The sequence below is a fragment of the Anser brachyrhynchus genome, assembly GCF_964034855.1.
Source record: "Anser brachyrhynchus genome assembly, chromosome: 3".
In the NCBI taxonomy this organism is placed as follows: domain Eukaryota; kingdom Metazoa; phylum Chordata; class Aves; order Anseriformes; family Anatidae; genus Anser; species Anser brachyrhynchus.
In genome coordinates, this window is record NC_137696.1 from 54,400,973 (window position 1) to 54,419,008 (window position 18,036).

Below are 18,036 nucleotides of genomic sequence, written 5' to 3' on the forward strand. Positions count from 1 at the left end.
GTACTAACCTATTTATATGGAATTATCATAACTTGGGTAAAACTTAAAGCAATTAAAATCAAATATCTAAAAGCAGGGACTGCAACATCCTATCAGTGTAATCAAATCTTTAGCAGAACTTAGCCACGTTGACGACATGGTTTTGCACTGTCCCATCTGAGGCTGTGGCTCACATTTTTAGTTCATTCAGCAAATCCTCACAACAGCATCCCTTTAGCAAGGAAGCAAACACAGAGTTGTATCTGAGTAGGCTGATGTAGCTGACCTTAAAGAGCGAGACTTTTCAAGAATAGCACAACCAAAGAACCAGGTGTGTTTTTCTTTGGCCTTTGGATAATAAGAGCACATACTGTATTCAGGTGGCATACCAGGAAATAAATACATACCATACGCTATTTAAAATATTACAATGTCCATAATATTACATGATGCAGAGTGACGAACACTTATCTACAAGCATCACTTTGGACAACATAATGAGAAAAAAAAGGTAGCAGAAACAGTGGTAAAGAAGTGAAATCCAACGGGTTAGGTGGAGTGCAGAGGAAGCTAAGAAGTCAATGAGAATGAATATAACTGGGCTCAAGAAAGAATTGGCAGACTAAGCAATTGGTGAGTGGCTGGTTCTTACCTGCTGGGATGGCGACACTGAAGGCTTTAGACTGAGGACCTGGTCCCCTCCTGTTTGCAGCACGAATTTTGAAAATATAGCGCTCCCCGGCCTGCAGACCATCTATTATGGCTGATGTTGTAGCTCCAGAGTAGGTGATGGACTTTGCTCCAAAAGGCTTGAGAGCGGGGGCGTATGAAAGAATGTATTCTGAAATGATTTGGCAGACGGTTGGAAGGAGGAAACTGAAAACAGTCCTGTTTCCAGCGGACAGACTGTATGGGTAGGATGAATTAGAACGTGCATTACTAAAATTAATACACTAGCAATGCACGCTGAGTCAACAGCTGGAGTATAAAGACATGATTATATATATATTGGTAAGTTGAATAAATATTTGTTCATCTTAATAGGAAGAAAAAAAATACAAATCATGTCAATGTGCTAATGACTGAGATAGAATATGTTGGCTATACCTCTGTAAAATACATAGACAACAATCCCCATCCGTGTGAAGAGTCACCAATAAGAGCAGGACGACAGCTGTGCGTTCCAGGGAAGTGGTGGGGAACATGAGAAAGTTACAGCACCAACTACTGCGTGGTTTGGTGTGCTGCACCAGGAGGCCATTTATTGTTTCTGGACACTGACCAATGAAGGAAAAAAAAGGAAAAAAAAAAATTCTCCGAAAAAATTAACTGCCCCAAATCAAAAACAGAAGAAAGCTAAAAAGAGAAAATGTTCTGGAGGTAGAAAACATATATGAACACTGCCAGGAAAATATGAACTGCCCTACTGCCTGTGGAAATCCAGTCTGGAAGACGGTGCAAATGTTAGGTAGATTGCAGCTCACTACAGTCAGAGTACCTGTGCTGTTACAACCAACAGAGCCTGAGCAGATGTTAGGATTCCCAGGGGAAAGAGAAATTTTATACCTACTGATTAGTTACTGTGACATCTGCAATCAGCAACACACAATCCGGAGAACATTCTTGCAAAACATAAGTTGTTCATAATGGTGGATAACCCACAATCATGTTGCTGATTGTAGCAATGTCAACAGCAAATAATAAAGTTTTAAATTTTTCTTTCCCATGGCAACTATTTGGACGAAGATCAAAATGGCGTATTCACATAATTATCTTTCAAAACATCAGTATTAAAATCAGGTGACATTACTAACGACCATTAATTACTTTCTTATCCTCCATTTCCAACACAGCCTTGACACGGCTCTAATTGCACTGCACTTTAAGACCCTAGCTGTGCAAAAGCAGCTCTGCCAGTCCACTAGGGTGAAATTCTACCAGCTCTAAAGGCCGTATCATATACAGTGCTGGAGCCTGAGGGGCGCCCCCATGAAAGCACCAAAGCACTTTAATCATGTGAGCAATATTATCGCAGACATATAAGAGTGTTTCCAGCTGAGCCTTTACTTTGAGGGGTTCTTCCTGCACTGGGGTTTTAGCTGTAATCTACAGCGGGTAAAATCCATGCCCTGATGATTGAGGCTTTTTTTCAGAAAGGACTTCCATCAGGAAATAACAGCACTGGATATTACCAAATGGTAGCAATATAACCTCTGTCCAACAATATTACAGTCTTAGCTGTCAGACAACACTGTGCAGGTGACACGTGCCCCTGCACAGGCAGCAAAACACAGCCTCATCGCCACTTAAACTGGCCCTGCTCTCACCTTTCAGCTCAGGATTACCGTGATACCTGTGCACCTTTTTCCCTTTTTGTAGGGAGGGATATCTCAGCCCTCCCTAGGGGTAAGGGATAACTGTGGGCACGGAGAGGAGTTTTCTCCTTACATCCTCAAAGAGACGTATCTCAGAGCGCAGGTAAGACCTTAGCCACATGCGGGCCTCCTTGTCTTTTGAAGCCTCTGTAAGAGGCACTGGTATCAGACCAGTGACATCAGACCAGAACAGGATTTTGAAAATAAATTCCAAGTGAATGATCAGAGATCTCTTGAAAATAACAATACCATTATGAACAGGGAACTTTTTTTTTTTTCCAGAAAACGGGACTATATTCATTTCATTAAAAATAACGTCATCAAAATCAAGAAAAAAACACATCAATATACAAATGTATTTACTGCTCAGTCAAAAAACAAAAACAAAACAAATCAAAAAGTTGTTTTAGAAGGTATCATGAACTTTGGCTTTGATTTTTTTGTTTTCTTGTTTTAGGATGCAGAGGAGATGTTTTAATTACACAGACACTGATGTTACTGCTGGTAGCTTTCAAATGGTTACTGGAGTGTGATTTCCACCACTTTAATACGTGGTACAAACATGTAAAAGGACAGGGTTGAAAAAAACAAAAGAACAAAAAGACAAAAATTCCAAGACAAAAAGATTATCATGTGCTATCAAAATGACTATGAAGTGCTAATGGCAGTTTAACTTAGCCAGTATAAATATTATTTATGCCGTTTATTTAGTTTAAAAATAAGGCTTCTCCTGTAATACTTCATACCCAAGGAAAACATATATTAGGTGCATAAAAGTGTTCAGCCCTTTAATATCAGGTATCTTTAAAGTAATTGCCCTGTGTGAATCATCTAACATATGGATAAATATGGACAAAGGGTCACAGACTGCTCAAAATTAGGAGCAGATTTTAAATTTCAGATAATGTCCCTGCATGACCCAACTTTAAGAATTAATGATTCTTGGACAGAATTGCAGCTCCATTAAAGTGATTGGCAAGATTCCTATGGACTTCAAAGAGGAAGGAATTCCACCACTGCCCTGAAGAATGCATACAGTAGGTCTTTTATGTGGACACGGTATATTCCCCTCCAAGCCCATGGTTTTTGTAAAGCCTGAGATGCGACAGTGCTGGTAAGGCACCTCCAAAGACCTGTGTAATTAGAGAACACAGCCCCATCAATCAATGGAGAATGGGAGCAGCCAAAAATCCTGACTATTCCTTTTTGGAGGGAAAAAAGGGGGAAAAAAATCCCAGAAAGCTTTTTTTTTTTTTTTTTTTAAGTAAATCTATGCCAGTGTATAGCCACTGACAAATCAGCTTTACATCCACATATGATAATGCTACACTGCACAAACCTTATGTGTGAAATCTGCTGAAATCACTATTTCTGCTTGCTTTATAAGCAGAAGCTTTCCTTCCACAATAAACTAGAAATCAAACACAATATAAACCCACTCACTTTCTTGGCAGCTACCCAACTCTTCCTAGCTTACTTCTCTGCCTAACTTAAAAAAACCTTTGGTAAACATCCTTCTTGAGCTCCATTTCAACTTGTTTATTAAGGAAGAAGAGGTAAGCCTGCGTGCATGATGCCCCAGGAGGCTCTGTGACATCCCAGGCACAAGGTGACAGCTTCCCAGCAGCACAGTGGGGAAGCTGAGGCTGGGCTGGAAACAAGGAGATCCTACTTGGGTGTAAGGCACTAACGACCAAAAAAGTTCTGGCATAGTCAGCGTTTCCAGCTTGTGGCAGAGCAGCAATCAGGTTTCAAGAAGACCAGCTCCTTGTGGGGGTTAAAAAACAAGAGTGATTACTTACCTTTGACTTTTCCTTCACTCTCTGGGAGAGCATCCCAGGATGCTGCTACAGAGGTTGGTTTGCCCTTTAATGGCCAAACATCCAGATTTTCAGGTGCACTGGCAGGAGCTGTGAAACAGCCATACCCAGAAAAGGCAAGTAAGAAAGACTGACTCGTATAGCACATGCTTTCTGCTCCTTCTTTTCACAGCAGAACTGCCTATATGGTCATTTGAAAGACAAATGTGAAGTACACACACGGCTCAGGTCCATGCATGCCCATATTACATTTCTACATCAGACTTCAGCTGTGAAGTTTTGGCCCATACTTTCAGGGACAGGCTGTCTATATGAGACTGCTACCATGGTTCAGGAGGAAATACAAGATTCAGTCATCATGGACTACTTCCCTATATCAAAGGCGCCCCAAGGCTTCTTCTGTGGAGGCAGAACCAAATTTTCTGCCCACGCAGAGGGACAGCAGCCGTGCTGCTGCTCCCAAAGGAAGGAGCAAACATAGCTGCAGGGGGCCAAGCCGCTGAACATAGCAATCAATCTCCCCTGCTCTCATCCCTCCACAGGAGCAGCAGACTTTTTTTTTTTTTAATACATACCCGCCTCCGGGGTTCGCTGGTAAACAGACACACTCCATTTGCCTTCCTTTTCTCCATCCAAGATTTGAACGGCAAACTCGTACATGGTGTCTGGTGCCAGGTTCTCCACCAGCGCCCGCCGGTTGGACACCTGCTTGTAATCCCACCTCGCCGATTCCCCCTTTTCCCGATAACGAACGCTGTACTGCCTGGTGTTAGAAATACACAAGCACAGAAATTCACTCATCAAAAACTTTAGCAAGACCAGAGGGAGAGCAGACAGCCCCCGGGGACCCAGCCACGCATTGCTGCCCAGTCCCCATCCCAAGGTGAGCACCTCCAGCGCCAGCCTCGCCTGCGCAGGCTCACCGAGTCCGACTGCCTTCACCCCACAGGACTGACTGCTCCTCCCAGCCTCCTGCTGAAAACATCCCTTCCCACAGGGGAAGCCGCAGAGCTTTCCAAACCAAGCTGGGCATCCTGCGGGGCTCCACGCCTCCATCCCACAGATGTGGCCAGGTTGTTGGAAGCCCCTCACTCCTAGAGCAGCACTGGCGGCTCAGTTCCCACGTGCCAGCCCAGATAATCACCTCCGCAACGAAACTGAGAGCGTCTAACGCGACCACCTCTCCTGCTGTGTGGTTCAGCCTCAGGTTGTGCAGGCCTTCGCTGTTCCCAGGCTAAGCAGCACAGCCCAGCACTTTTAGGCCTTTGGCGGTTTCCGGCCCATCTCTGTTTGTTTTGGTCTCCAGCCAGTGTGGTGCGAGACTGTAAGCCACGTTCCCCTGCTCATGGGAGACCATGCCCTGCTCAGCCACGGCTGCATGGAGTTTGTGCAGGGTCTGAGGATGCAGGGGGCACTGGAGGCATACATCACCCTGCACCTACCCATGACAGGTTTCTAACAGTTTCTCTGATGCATCCCCTACCAGCCACCGTCACAGAGACATGCAAATTTCTGTGCCCTAAGTTAAGTTGTTCCCATAACCAACCATCCTTAAATAAATGCGAAACTGATCAGCAGTGCACTGACAGCAGTTCACCTCTGGTATCTGTTCAGAAAAAGAAACATGGGGCTAACTACCTATTTGCTGCAACCTTCTGCTTTTCATACAGTGGGTCTGTCCACGCAACGAGCACAGACTGAGAGGACATAACCCGAACAGTTATGTCCTGCACCACCTCCACCTCTTCCTCCTCTGAAATGGGAAAATAAAACAGCACGTCAATAACAAGAATGTTGGAGATCTCAATAAATAAATAAATAAATAAAATACACCAGTAATACACCTTATAACAGGCAGACAGCACAGATGTATAGCAAAGACAACAGCAGTGAAAAGCAAGTACTTTCATTACTGATGGTAGCTCATGACAATGTAATTTCTTCTGTTAGCTGTCTGTTTACAGGACCAGATTACTAATTATTCTACAGTCCTTAAATATTTTACCAATTCCCAAACTGTTACGTACAGTTCCTCTTTGACCTCAGCTACAGCATGTAACACTTTCCTTCCAAAAGGAAGTGAACACTTTAGCTGACAAGGTTGACTGGAAATCAACCCTGGAGATAATGGTGCAGAGATGTGACAAGAAGACTTCCAGATTTGGAGATCCTGGCTTTGATTTAGTCAAGCCTTCTCATGCAGCTATTGCAGTGCATAATGTTTGCCAATAGCTACAGCAGAGGGGGTTAAGGAAAAAAAAAAAGAGAGAGAGAGAGAGAAAAGCAGCAAAACCCCAACCATGTTGCAGAATTCTATCCTTTTATTAATACTGCTTGAATTAGAGAAGCAGAGACATCCATCAGGCTCTTCAGCCCACAGAGAAAAACCTAGCTCTAGCACTTGCAATTAAAAATCAAATCTATCTCATTTCATTCAAATGTCTCCAAGAATTGACAGCTGATGTGAAAGAAGCATACCTGTGACTTTCCTTTTAGTTAAAGATGACCTATAGACAGGTTGACTTCGTCCTTGGGTATTCCGTGATGGCAGCGAAACCACATGAACTGATTCAGAGGCTGTACATGTGAGGGAAAAAAAGAGAGGCTTTCCTCAGCCTTTATCATTGTAAACAAAAATCAGTCTTTTCAGGTAGAAATCTATTTTATTCTTGTCTGAGATACAAGAAGAGAAGTAGTTTTTTTAGGTTCATATCATGTATGTCAGAGATTTCAACTTGCATACAGTAAGAACAATAAAGTTGGCATTTTAGAAGCAGGAAAGCAAATTATTAACATGAAAAAAGCATCACAATGGTCCTGTATTATAGGTTTGAGTTCTCCTGATAATTTGATTATTTAAAAACACTTGTTCTCCCTCTTGATGAAAGAATAGTATAAAAGCAATGAAAATCAGAAGTATATGCTTAAAAACAGGTTACATATTATTTCTCATAAAGATTAAGTACATTACTGAATTTTCACTAAACCCATGACAGAATAAAAAAACAAACAAAACAACAAAAAAAAACAACAAAAACCAAACAAACAACAACAAAAAAAGAATAACAGTACATAACACCTAGGGACATCCACAGCCTGAAGCAAGTCAGAGCAGGATGAAAGTGCTAGCAACAGAAGCAGTTACAGAAAACAGAGCAACCAGGCACCATGGAGGGGCTCAGACCATGGGAGTACTGGGTAGCCAACACAACATTTGCACAGACATGGAAGCGCTGGTATCTACAGTGAGTCTCTTCCCAGAGCTGGTCTTGGCAGAGAAAGATGAAAAAGTTAATACTAGAGAAGGGATGAGAGATAATTAAGAGATCCCTGTTCAGAAAGGGTGTGAATAACTGATAGGTGACTGAGGAGTTCTCTCTCTTTGGACAAACCAGGATAAAGATGTTCTTTTTACACATAACCAACAAAGCAGAAGAGGAAATAGATATTTATATTACAAAGCCAGGAATTCTGGCAGCCACGTGTGATTTTGGAACCATCACCAATTTTGTAATCCAAGACCAGACTGCCTGCGGGATGGGCTTCCAGCATGCAGGAGAGATTTTCAGAGAAAGAACTTTAACCTTGAGCAAACGCATCCAAGCAGCAAAAAGCAGATGAAACTTCCAGAAAGAGGATCAAAGTAAGAGTCATGAGTGCAGACCTAGAGCCCACTCAGTCTAGAGGAGTCCACAGGACAGAGAGAGGTAAGAGGGGAACGAGACAAACAGCAGAAAAAGAAATGCTCAGCCTCTGGAGAAACAAAGCTGTTACAAACCCCGTTGCTACAGTTAGCTGGAAATCCTTTAGGTCGAGGGCACGTTATCTAGTGAAGGAGTGCAGACCATCACAGCACAGCAGAACAGGACAGGACAGGAAGCACAGAAGAGGCCAACCTGACTCTCAGGAGCCCGCAGTGACCAGGACCTCCGGAAGGAACAGGAGACAACATGGACACACAAGCATAACACTCCAGTATGGAGTCCATGAAATTGTTTTGATGGTAAACGTGGATACATTAAATTAAAGCATTAAGTTTTCCTCCACCAGTCAGAAATAATGCAGAAGCACAATTTTTAAGAAGAGGACAAGAAACAATGGATTTGAGAGGTGTCCCACCGCATGCAAGGAACTATGAGCTATGCCTCTTCTTCTCTGCCCTTCCCCTGCTATTAATGCCCTTCCACTGAGCACAGTTATAGCAAACATTTTCATTTGCAAGAGGAAATCATTCTGATGACTACAATAACGTGATCTATGACCACCTAGCAGCAACAGGCAATTACAGAAGACTGATTGCTTTTTGCCTGGAGAGCAGCCTTGTCAGATAGGGCAAGTGAAACCAAAGAATGAATTGATGGGGTGATAACCAAGGGCAGTATGGCATCAACTCACATAGATGATATCAGAGCAATCTGGCTCACCTAGTTTCCTTGCTTCCTGGTTTTGTCGCTCTTGCAGCAGCGGAGCGTAACTCATCCTTCGGCCGCTCTCTCCATACCCCCGGAGGTGACCTTGGGATCTGCTGCGTGGACCCCTGAAGCCCGCTCCATAAGGTGGCTTCCACCGAAAGGAAAACCTGCCATCTGGAGACTGCGCACGCACTCTCAGAGGTCTGTTTGGCATGTCCTTCTCTTCAAAAAAACAAGCAAACACACACAAAACCCACCGCAGTTATTATGAAGCACATGACATGTACAGCAGCCCACTTATTTCTGTTGCAAACACATCTACGAAATATCATCAGAACAAAGGGTATAATTTTATAGTGTCCTAATTTTGCTATAAAACCCAATGCAGTAACAAGTTTTCCAAGTGGGATGCACAATATTCAACAGGGACTTTTCCCAGGCAGTTCAGACAGACTGGCGCAAGACTCACAGAGTGAACACATACTGTAATACAAGAACCCCTGCCAGAAACTGGGGTTGTCTTGCAGCTTTCCTGTTTTAATCTTTCCCCGTTTTTTATAATTCCCCTTTCCATAGTTCAGGCACACAAGTACATTTTTTTTTCTGGCAATTGCTAAAGGTCAGTGAAAAATGAAGCACAAAACCATTTCACTATTTTTAAACTTGACTTCAGAAAGCAATCTACATTAAAAGCACGTTCTCTTCTCCTAAACCCATTGCTAACGGTTCGTATTCATCAGGTCTGTCCTGCACATGCCTCTCCTCTTGACTTCACAAACTCCCATCGTATGAACCTTTGAACATCCCACACTATAACTTGCCAAATGGCTTGCATGAGTTACCTGTTAGCAGCGCTCTTTTAGGAGGTGAAAATAAAGCAAGGATTACTCAAGCAACTAGGCTGCTTGTACTCAAACCCTCTTGCTTGCTGGCTAAGCCAGTGACTGCAACCACAGCAATGTCAGAACAAGAGCCTGGGACGGCACCTGGACAGACAACGACACACCAAAGTACCCCCAGCCAGAGGAGGAGTGAAATTGTCTTTCCAGCACCAGTTTGGGAGCTCGTACTTATGACAGCACTTAAATTATGTTACTTTAACTATGCACCAATGCCTGCATGTCCCCACGTACACCAAAGCAGATCCTTTTCTAATGCTTCTGTTCAGTGACAGCTTCTATAATCAACCTGTTCACTGGGTCTTGATCTGCTGACGAAGTTGCATCCTCTTACACCCTACCAATAAACATTCTTCTATTAATTTATCCTTTGGAAAGGACCACAGTGACTCTCAAAGCTGTTTGCAGAGCTCCCTTTGAAATCTCTGTAGGAAATGCAAGGTTTCAGTGCTAAACAGATATATAACACAAGCAGAGAACAGCACACTCCCAAGTAACTCTGCTTTTCTACTGAAAGCAGCTCAGCATGGTAAACCTCGTCATTTTATTTTGCCTGCAGAGAGGCAGACCATCATTTTAAACACATAGACTGCAGCAGCTCCTCTCCGCTGGCTGCTCCTCACCAGACCAACAGAATGAGGCCATTATAAACCCAGATCAATCAGCCAGTTAAACCAGTTTTACAGACACTTTGTGTTGCCGGAGCAATGTATATTACCTGTATCGCAGCAGTGGATCTGGCCCGAAGTGCTTAATAAAATGTTTTTCTCTATACAATAAACACGGTTGCTTTCCTGAGGCTCCCTGCCCACTTTTCAAGGAACATTCAGTCACACGCTATGAAACACCTGCTCCACACAGTTTCTATTTCTTGCTCTCCTGAGCAACTGCTTAGCACAGATTTCAGAAGCCTGATAGTCACTGACCATGCAGGCAGCAGCTTTCATTCACAGCACCACCATGGAGAACTAAACGATGGCAAAATTCAAGGTGGAAGGGATCCTTGGATGTCTTCTGTCTGACCTTTCTCTCAGAGACAGACCATCTGCAACACTGTGCAAGACCAGCCCCGGTTCTCCCTAGCTCAGTCTTCAAAACCTCCATGGATGGAGACTGCACAGCCTCCCTGCAGACCTGCTCCAGCATTGCACCAGCTGCCTAGAGTAGTTTTCCCAAACATACAACCCAACCTCCCAAACTGCAACTTGTGGCTGCCGCCCAGTGCACTTGTGGCCTGACACCACCAAGAAATTGCTTTCTTGTAGCCCTCGTTCAAGCAGCAGCTGGCTGCGATGGGATGTCCCCGCACCCTCCTCCTGGCCAGGCTGGACCAGCCCTGTCCCCAGAGCCTCTCCTGGCTCTCTCACGTGCTGTCAGCAGCCACCACCTCCCCACATCTCAACACCCACATCGAACCAGGGTCCCACTGAGTGCCAAGAGCCCACGGACGCGGGATGGCAGGGAGGGATGCTGCAGCCCATCGACTGCTTTGCCAGTCAGTCACAGCTTCCAGCTGGAACTGAAAGAGAATTTCAAGGGACAAAGGATACAAAAGGAGCTAGCCCAGCCAGAAAGCCATATGGCAAGCGTTCAATTTAAAACAAATGTGGCTTTAGGCAGAGAAGTTTATCGGCGCTAATGCTGAATGAAGGGGATCAGTGCTTCCTAAGGATTAGATTACTTTCCTCACTGTAGCACCACACTTTACTGCCTGTAGTTCCTGCTTCACTAATTAGCTCCACTTTTTACTTATCTTTTCTTGTTACAGTTTGACTGACACGAAAGCGTCCAGACAGTGCTATGAGAGAGCAGTTTAGACAACTTTGATGCTAAATACTGACCCATCAAACCCAGGCTTTTTGTGTGAACCGTGTGCCAGGCTTGACAAGAAAGTGATTTGTCATTAAAAGCAAAGAGAAACAGAATGAAACTTGCCCACCTTGCTGTAGCCCATAGCCTGGGAGCCAACAGCCCAATTCCAGACGTGGCTGAAGGCCTTGACCTCAGTCACAGAGGAAGGTGAAGCTGGGCTTTCTCTGTCCCATACAAGCACCTGCAGGGCTGTTGTCCCAAAGGGCTCAGCTGCACACCACAGAGCCAGCGCTCTCCACCAGCGAGGACATTTCCCACTCATTAAGTCCCCACGGGACAGCAAGTCACTGCTTCCTGCTGCTGCAGCCCCCACATCCAAGCACTCTCCAGCTCCTCTCATCGTGACTCCATCAAGCAGCACAAATTTCAATGAGAAGGACTGTGGAGGCTGAGCTCACTGAGCCCTAAGTGCCATAGTTTGGTCCTGCTGGCCAGGATCATTTGTCTTTACACAAACAAACAAAAAACCTACAACACTGGAAAACAAAACAAAACAAAACAAAACATTGTCCTAAACAAGCAATATTCATTGGGGAAGGCAGGGAGAAGGACAAAAAGGAAGAAATAAATCTGGTGCATCATTCTAACTCATTCATTTCCCAAAGCAGCCCTTCCTGTGGGGACCCTGAACTCCCCAGGAACAACGGACTTAAACAGTTCGCAGCTCATGAAAAAATAATTTGATGATGCTCTCACTACAGGTCAAGTGCTACGAGGACACATCCCATGACCTTCCTCTGTCACTAGGATCCCTTCCATTGCACATCTAGGTGCTAGATGTGGGCCTTGGAAACAAGATCTGTGAGAATATGCAATAGTTTTTTTTTTGTTGTTTTTTTTTTATTTTATTTTCTGCTGGGCTAAAGAAAGCAAAACCTCTTGAAAAATCAAGGCATTTTTGCAGTCCTAAACTGAGGGAGGCAAGAACAGGTCAAAGAAAAGAGGCAGGGAGAAGGGGCTGAAACAGGGGAGATAAAAGCCAGAGAAAGAATTACTAAAATACTTCTGAAGGTGACATGAAAATAGGAACACAAATGGAAATCTGATGCAGACTAGGAAGAAAAAGTGATGAAACTGAGAAATGTGCAAGAGGGAAGTAGCATGGATGGAAATGAGGTAAGGGTGACACGGAGCTGGAGCCACTGGGGGGATTCTGGGCTTCATCTACCTTCAACACAATTTTGCACAGATCCTCCAGTCCCCTCCAAACAGATTAATCTGATGATAAAAATTGCCTCCCTCAAACATAAAAATCTACCAAGCGTGCATGTGCACCGGTCTCAGCAACAAGTGGCGCAGAGATCTGTAAATAAAACTTCATCTGCCTCGGGGGGAGAAAAAACACACTGGACTGTATCTAGGAGTTTGCTCACTCCCAGGATGCAGGAAGTGGTAGATTTACCAAGAGGTCCAAAAATAAAGAAATCCCAATATCTTACTAGCTACTGGCATAAAGTATCTCCACGTCACAGTATGGACATGTTGCACTACTTCTCACTCCCAACATCAAGACTGCAGGTCCATCCAGGCCAGATAGTCCAGCCCAGATAAATGGGCTTCCAGAAAGGGACCAGGACAGCAAGGAGCTTTAGGGCCGTTGAGCAGCAGGGAACATTCCCACCAATTCCCTGGACTGCCCTGCAGCCTGATCCTGCCAGGCATCTCTCCCTACCTTTTGCAATGGTCTAAACCTGGGCAAGTCACTTGAATCCTCAGCGGAAGATGATCCTAAGAGATCCCTAGACAAGATTTCAGATCAGCACGACAGCTGGACAGCTGACAGCTATTACAGTGCCCGTGGCTTTTCCTGTCAGACGCAGTAGCTCTGACCTTGATAAAAGCCCACAGGACTGCAGCTGTCTGTTCCCCATGTAACACCTACTCTGGCGCACCAGGATCTCAACCTGATTTCAACAAACACTCAATGACATCCCAAAACAACAGCAATGAAAAGGCTAACTCTTCAAACGCATTCACCTCCAGCCCCTCTTCTCTAATAATTTTCCGGATTAGCTACCAAGTGCTTGACAGAACTGAGGGCTGATTGTTCTCCATCTCTACACTTTCTCCCTGTAAATACTGCTAGGCTTTTCACTTTGGGTTCCAAATATGATTTAACTGTTTTGTGAACCTCCATTCTGGCCAAACCAGATCAACTACTAACCAGCTTCAGATCTCATCTGAAGAGCTACCTGCAATTAGAATAAAATCAAGCCCTTTTCTACATTCCAGAACATGAGAATGAGCAACTCCCTTGTGATCTCTTCATTGTGGAAATCCAACATTAGCTACAGCTGCAGGAATTTGTATATAGCATCTTAGCCCCAAAAATGCAAGGCTGATCAAAGCCCTGGTACTGACTTTCCATAGTTGAAATGTCCACTAGTATTGCCAAAGTTTCTGTGTGTGTCAGGGCTGTGGGAGAACATTTTATAAATGATGTAAGCCCATAGTATGAGTTCTAAGCCGAGGATAAAACATCCTCTAAACAACCACACAAGGAGGCAGCTCGCACTTGCCAAATCACAGATTCTTCAGAGGCCCCCATCAATTATCCAGCAACGGAAAAAACAGATCAGCTCCAGAAGAAAAGGAAAGCACTGACCCCTAGTAATCAATCTGTAATTGTGGGGGAAAATATCCCAAGCGATTCAAACTTATTAGGATATGAATGTAAAAAGTAGTTGAAATCTGAGGCCACACACACACAAAAAATAAGGCACTGTCAATTTGCCACCACAAATCTAGGTATTGAATGTTTGCTCTTGCCTTCCCAAGTCAGCAACAACTTTTCTGCATTTTGCTTCCATGTGCCATTATTTCAGGACTGGAAAACTGGACCTATAAAAAGTGTTCTGCTGGAGAGATAAACATCTACCAACCTCTCTTTTAATTTCAGGCAGAAGTCTGAGAGGCTAAGCACAGTGACTCACCATTGGCAAACTAACAGCTTGAAGAGAGAGCTGGTTTTGTCAGAAAGTGATCAAATGCCCACATTAGAAAAGACCAAGAATGCCAACTGGGAAGGAAATCCTTGTGTGGACAGAAAAAAAAAAAAAAAAAAAGGAAGGAAGACTAAAATAAAATGTACCAAACTGCTCAGTTCAATCATCCTCCTCAATGAGTGGATCCTTGTCTTCAGAAGTCCTTACCTGCTCTCTGAGCACAATCAGTTGTCCTCCAAGATAATTACCTTGCACCACTGCCAAGCTGTGAGAGCCATCCAGCTTCAGAGCTGAGCAATTCAGTTTACAAACACCCTGCAGCTTCCCTCCCAAGACCAACCACCAAGGCTAGAAATGTACAGTACCTCAGCCAGCTGTTGCTCCTAGATCTCTGAGCTATTGCTTCAGGATATAATGATATTGTGTGCCATGCATACTCCTAAGTACCCGAGCCCTACCATCACGGAGGAATAGACATAAAAGTATCAGCTGTACTTGTACCAAAAATGATAGACTGTGAACAGAAAAAAGAGGCACTATATTTTGATTCTCCAATTGGCAACTCTAAAATGAATTCCATTTGTGAGGTAAGACCCTTTGTAAGCCATCCACACTGCTATAACTTATTGCATCAGCCTCCCCTAAATACAGCTGCTGAAAAATGTATGTTTGCTGATGCTTAAGTTTGTAGCACGTGGCAAATGCAGCTGAGGATGCCTCTACAGTTGCCCCCATTTGGCAACTTTTGATGGGTGCAGACAGTCTCAGGGATGGTGACCCCACAGAAGGCACTGGGGAAACCAGGTTCATGCACCAAGGCCCCTATCACAGCCAGATCTTTGCTAGGAAAAGAGTTGTAAAAATGATCACCCATCGTTTCTTCATGCCCGCAATGGGCATCATTTTCCATGTGGCTCTCTGTAGTTTTCTAGCAGGTAAACCACTTAGTACGTTGGTTTTAAGGGTTGGGACAATTTGGATACACCATTTTATTTTTTCACCCAATTTGAAATAGATTATGAAAAAGCGCAACTGCAAAGGGAGAAAGCAGAGCTTTACTACCAGAGCCAGGCCTCTAAAGAGCGCTGAAATCCTTTGCACAGCTCAAGGCTTTCCATCCAGTTGTTATTCATGAGCAGCAAAAGAAAAATGGCATTTTACCATCAATGAGAGGCACATTGGAAAGCACAGCCCACCTTCCTCATCCAGCAATTCACACAGGGGCGGCTGCTTTGTTCCCCGCTTTCACATACTCACTGTTACCTATCTTCACACAGCTATCCCAAAGCCACATCAGCAGAAAAGCAAAGAAGAAAGAGGACAGACAAAATACCACAAGAAGATATTTGTTTTCCACCCAAAAATTAATGTGCCGTGTCACTTTGGCAAAATGTTAATGGATTTTTACTTGATTTTTTTTTTTTTAGCTGATGGCTTGATCCAAGTTCCTTTGAGAAAATGGGAGCAATTCCACCGGCTTCAACGAGGTTCTGGATCAGGTCCATCCTAAGAAGAGTTCACTCTGCAAAGATATTTCCTGCAGCTGGTGAGCCAGCTCAGGCAGTGCTGATGTGGCCCTCTGAACCTCAATGTGCTGCCTGCTCCAACTGCAACGACCCTGGGCTTGACTTAGTTCAGATCAGCCACAGCACGGGGCACGGCACTAACTCTAGCTGGGCTCTTTGTAGCATTGATGTGCTTAACACATGTAAAAGTGCAAGAGAAGGTAGGATTGAAATGGGGAGACTAAATCCAGCCTCAGGTTTACCGAGAAGGTAGGTTCCCTAGCATTTTAAGAGGCACTGCCAACCTTGTTCCTGCGTAGACTGGTCAGCTTTTCAGTGCCACTAATTCACACGCTCAGCTCAGGTCTCCTCCTGGAAGTAAGCCGATCAGTTAAAGCAGTGGAGGCAAGTGACACGTAAATCCTTTGTTTCCCACAGAAAAATCATTCAGCACATTACCACACACTTCTGCTTGGCCACAGAAAGCAGGGACTGGAACGCTCGAGCTCCTGCACAAAGGAAAGCGTGCCATAATTCATTGGGCTCCACCAAGGATTTTGGGGCAGAGGACCAGTATCCAACAGTAATGTCTGATTTATGCAAAGCTACTCATTATACCTCTGTAGAGGAGTTACCTGGCATCCGGGGGACATTCTTTCAATTGATAGTGCTAACAGAAGTTTCCAGTGCTCCCTTTGAAGAGCCCTCTGAATGCTATGTACAGCAGGACTGGGGCACTTTGCAGACTCAGCAACATACTTCTCAGTGTGTTTAACCCATACATTATGACTTAAGAACAACCAGTGATGAGTTACTGAAGGCTTCACGTGCTCCCACTGAAGCCGACACAGCTTTTCTTCTGTGTCCGTGCCCTTTGAAGGGAGCCCTCCACACCTGGGTCACCCTCCTCCTTCACACCTGCTGGACACCTCCCACTGAGGTGTCTCCAGTGACCAAACCACCAAGGCCAGCTCCCTCCAGCAAAACCCCCAGCAACATGCAGGGGCTGTAAGAGCGCACCGCAGCCCTGCCCCGGTCTGCAGACATCCACACGGGGTGTTGTCCACCCCTTGCCACCAGGCTGAGCCACCCTGCACAGACCAGGGTGGTAGGCAGCAGGACCACCCCTCACCAGCGCAAAGAGTGAAGGGCTACAACAAGTTTATTTGAAAATGCTTTCCATCTTGGATCCCCTTCCCACACCCTGACCGAGGTCATTTCCTCCATTTATCCCACGCACGGCACAGCAATCATGTTCAGACTCACTACTAGTCTGTGTCCTGCTCTGCAAGCTTCGCAACCCCTTTATCAAAGATATGCACTAAAAAGAGACATTCTCTTCTTGGCTCTCCATCAGTAAGTTTGGAGGACAAGGCAGGAGATCTGTGAGCAGCACAGCTCCACGGGACACCATGACATCCGTACAGATGACAGCTTCATTCCTGACTTTCCCAAGGAATCCAAAACGACAAATACAAATGTACATACTTTTACTATGATAGTATCTACCAGCAAAAATGATCCCAAATACTATTCCAGACTATGAAAAAGAGCCAGGTCCGTAAGTCATATCAACAATTTAACATTTACTCTCGGCTGACTTTTTACTGAACTAACTGACCACGCGAGCAGACCTCCTCCAGCTCTGCTGTAGGAACGGTGCTAGGCTGGTCTCTAATGCAGGCTGAGGACTCAACACTCCCAGCTCCTCTGGGACACATTTCAGCACCATCATGCTGACAAGACTGCAACTTTAACTTGGAGTTTCCTGAATTTAAGGCTTTTAACGCTAACATTCATGAAGAATGAAATATGCAATACAATAATAAGGACGATCTAGCAGTACTTATGTGCTTGCGAGTTTAACATTTCCCTATGGTTATATATACATGAATATAAATTGCAGATATATCTATGACCCACAGACAAAATTTAGAACACTTTGGAAGATTAAAAAAATACACCACAAAGAAGTAAACATGAAATGGCGAATACCATGCAGAGCAGTAGCACCAGCATTTGAGAACTTCTCACAGATTAACCAAAATAAAAACACAATATCATCCAAAAAAATCAATATAATTCTGGCTGTATTAGCTGGAGATTATTCTACTCTACAGTGCGATGAAACCTTGCTGCTATAAGAACTGTGCTCCATAGCCAGTGACTACATTGTAAGAAAGATACAGGCCCACCAAGGAAACTCAAGAGGACAGTTACAGAGATGAT

At 44.4% G+C, this 18,036-nt stretch overlaps 1 protein-coding gene across 3 annotated transcripts in view; it reads right to left on the reverse strand.

The window, feature by feature from the left end:
• Positions 1 to 18,036, reverse strand: part of FNDC1 (fibronectin type III domain containing 1) — a 66,585-nt gene that overhangs the window by 31,605 nt on the left and 16,944 nt on the right. For all 3 annotated transcript variants that reach the window (XM_080584808.1, XM_080584807.1, XM_080584809.1), the window contains exons 2-7: positions 8,599 to 8,808; positions 6,653 to 6,751; positions 5,813 to 5,927; positions 4,750 to 4,937; positions 4,157 to 4,264; positions 632 to 820 (exon numbers count right to left, since the gene is read on the reverse strand). In XM_080584808.1, the coding sequence (XP_080440934.1) occupies positions 632 to 820; positions 4,157 to 4,264; positions 4,750 to 4,937; positions 5,813 to 5,927; positions 6,653 to 6,751; positions 8,599 to 8,808 (909 nt within the window). The remainder of the gene's footprint in view (positions 1 to 631; positions 821 to 4,156; positions 4,265 to 4,749; positions 4,938 to 5,812; positions 5,928 to 6,652; positions 6,752 to 8,598; positions 8,809 to 18,036) is intronic.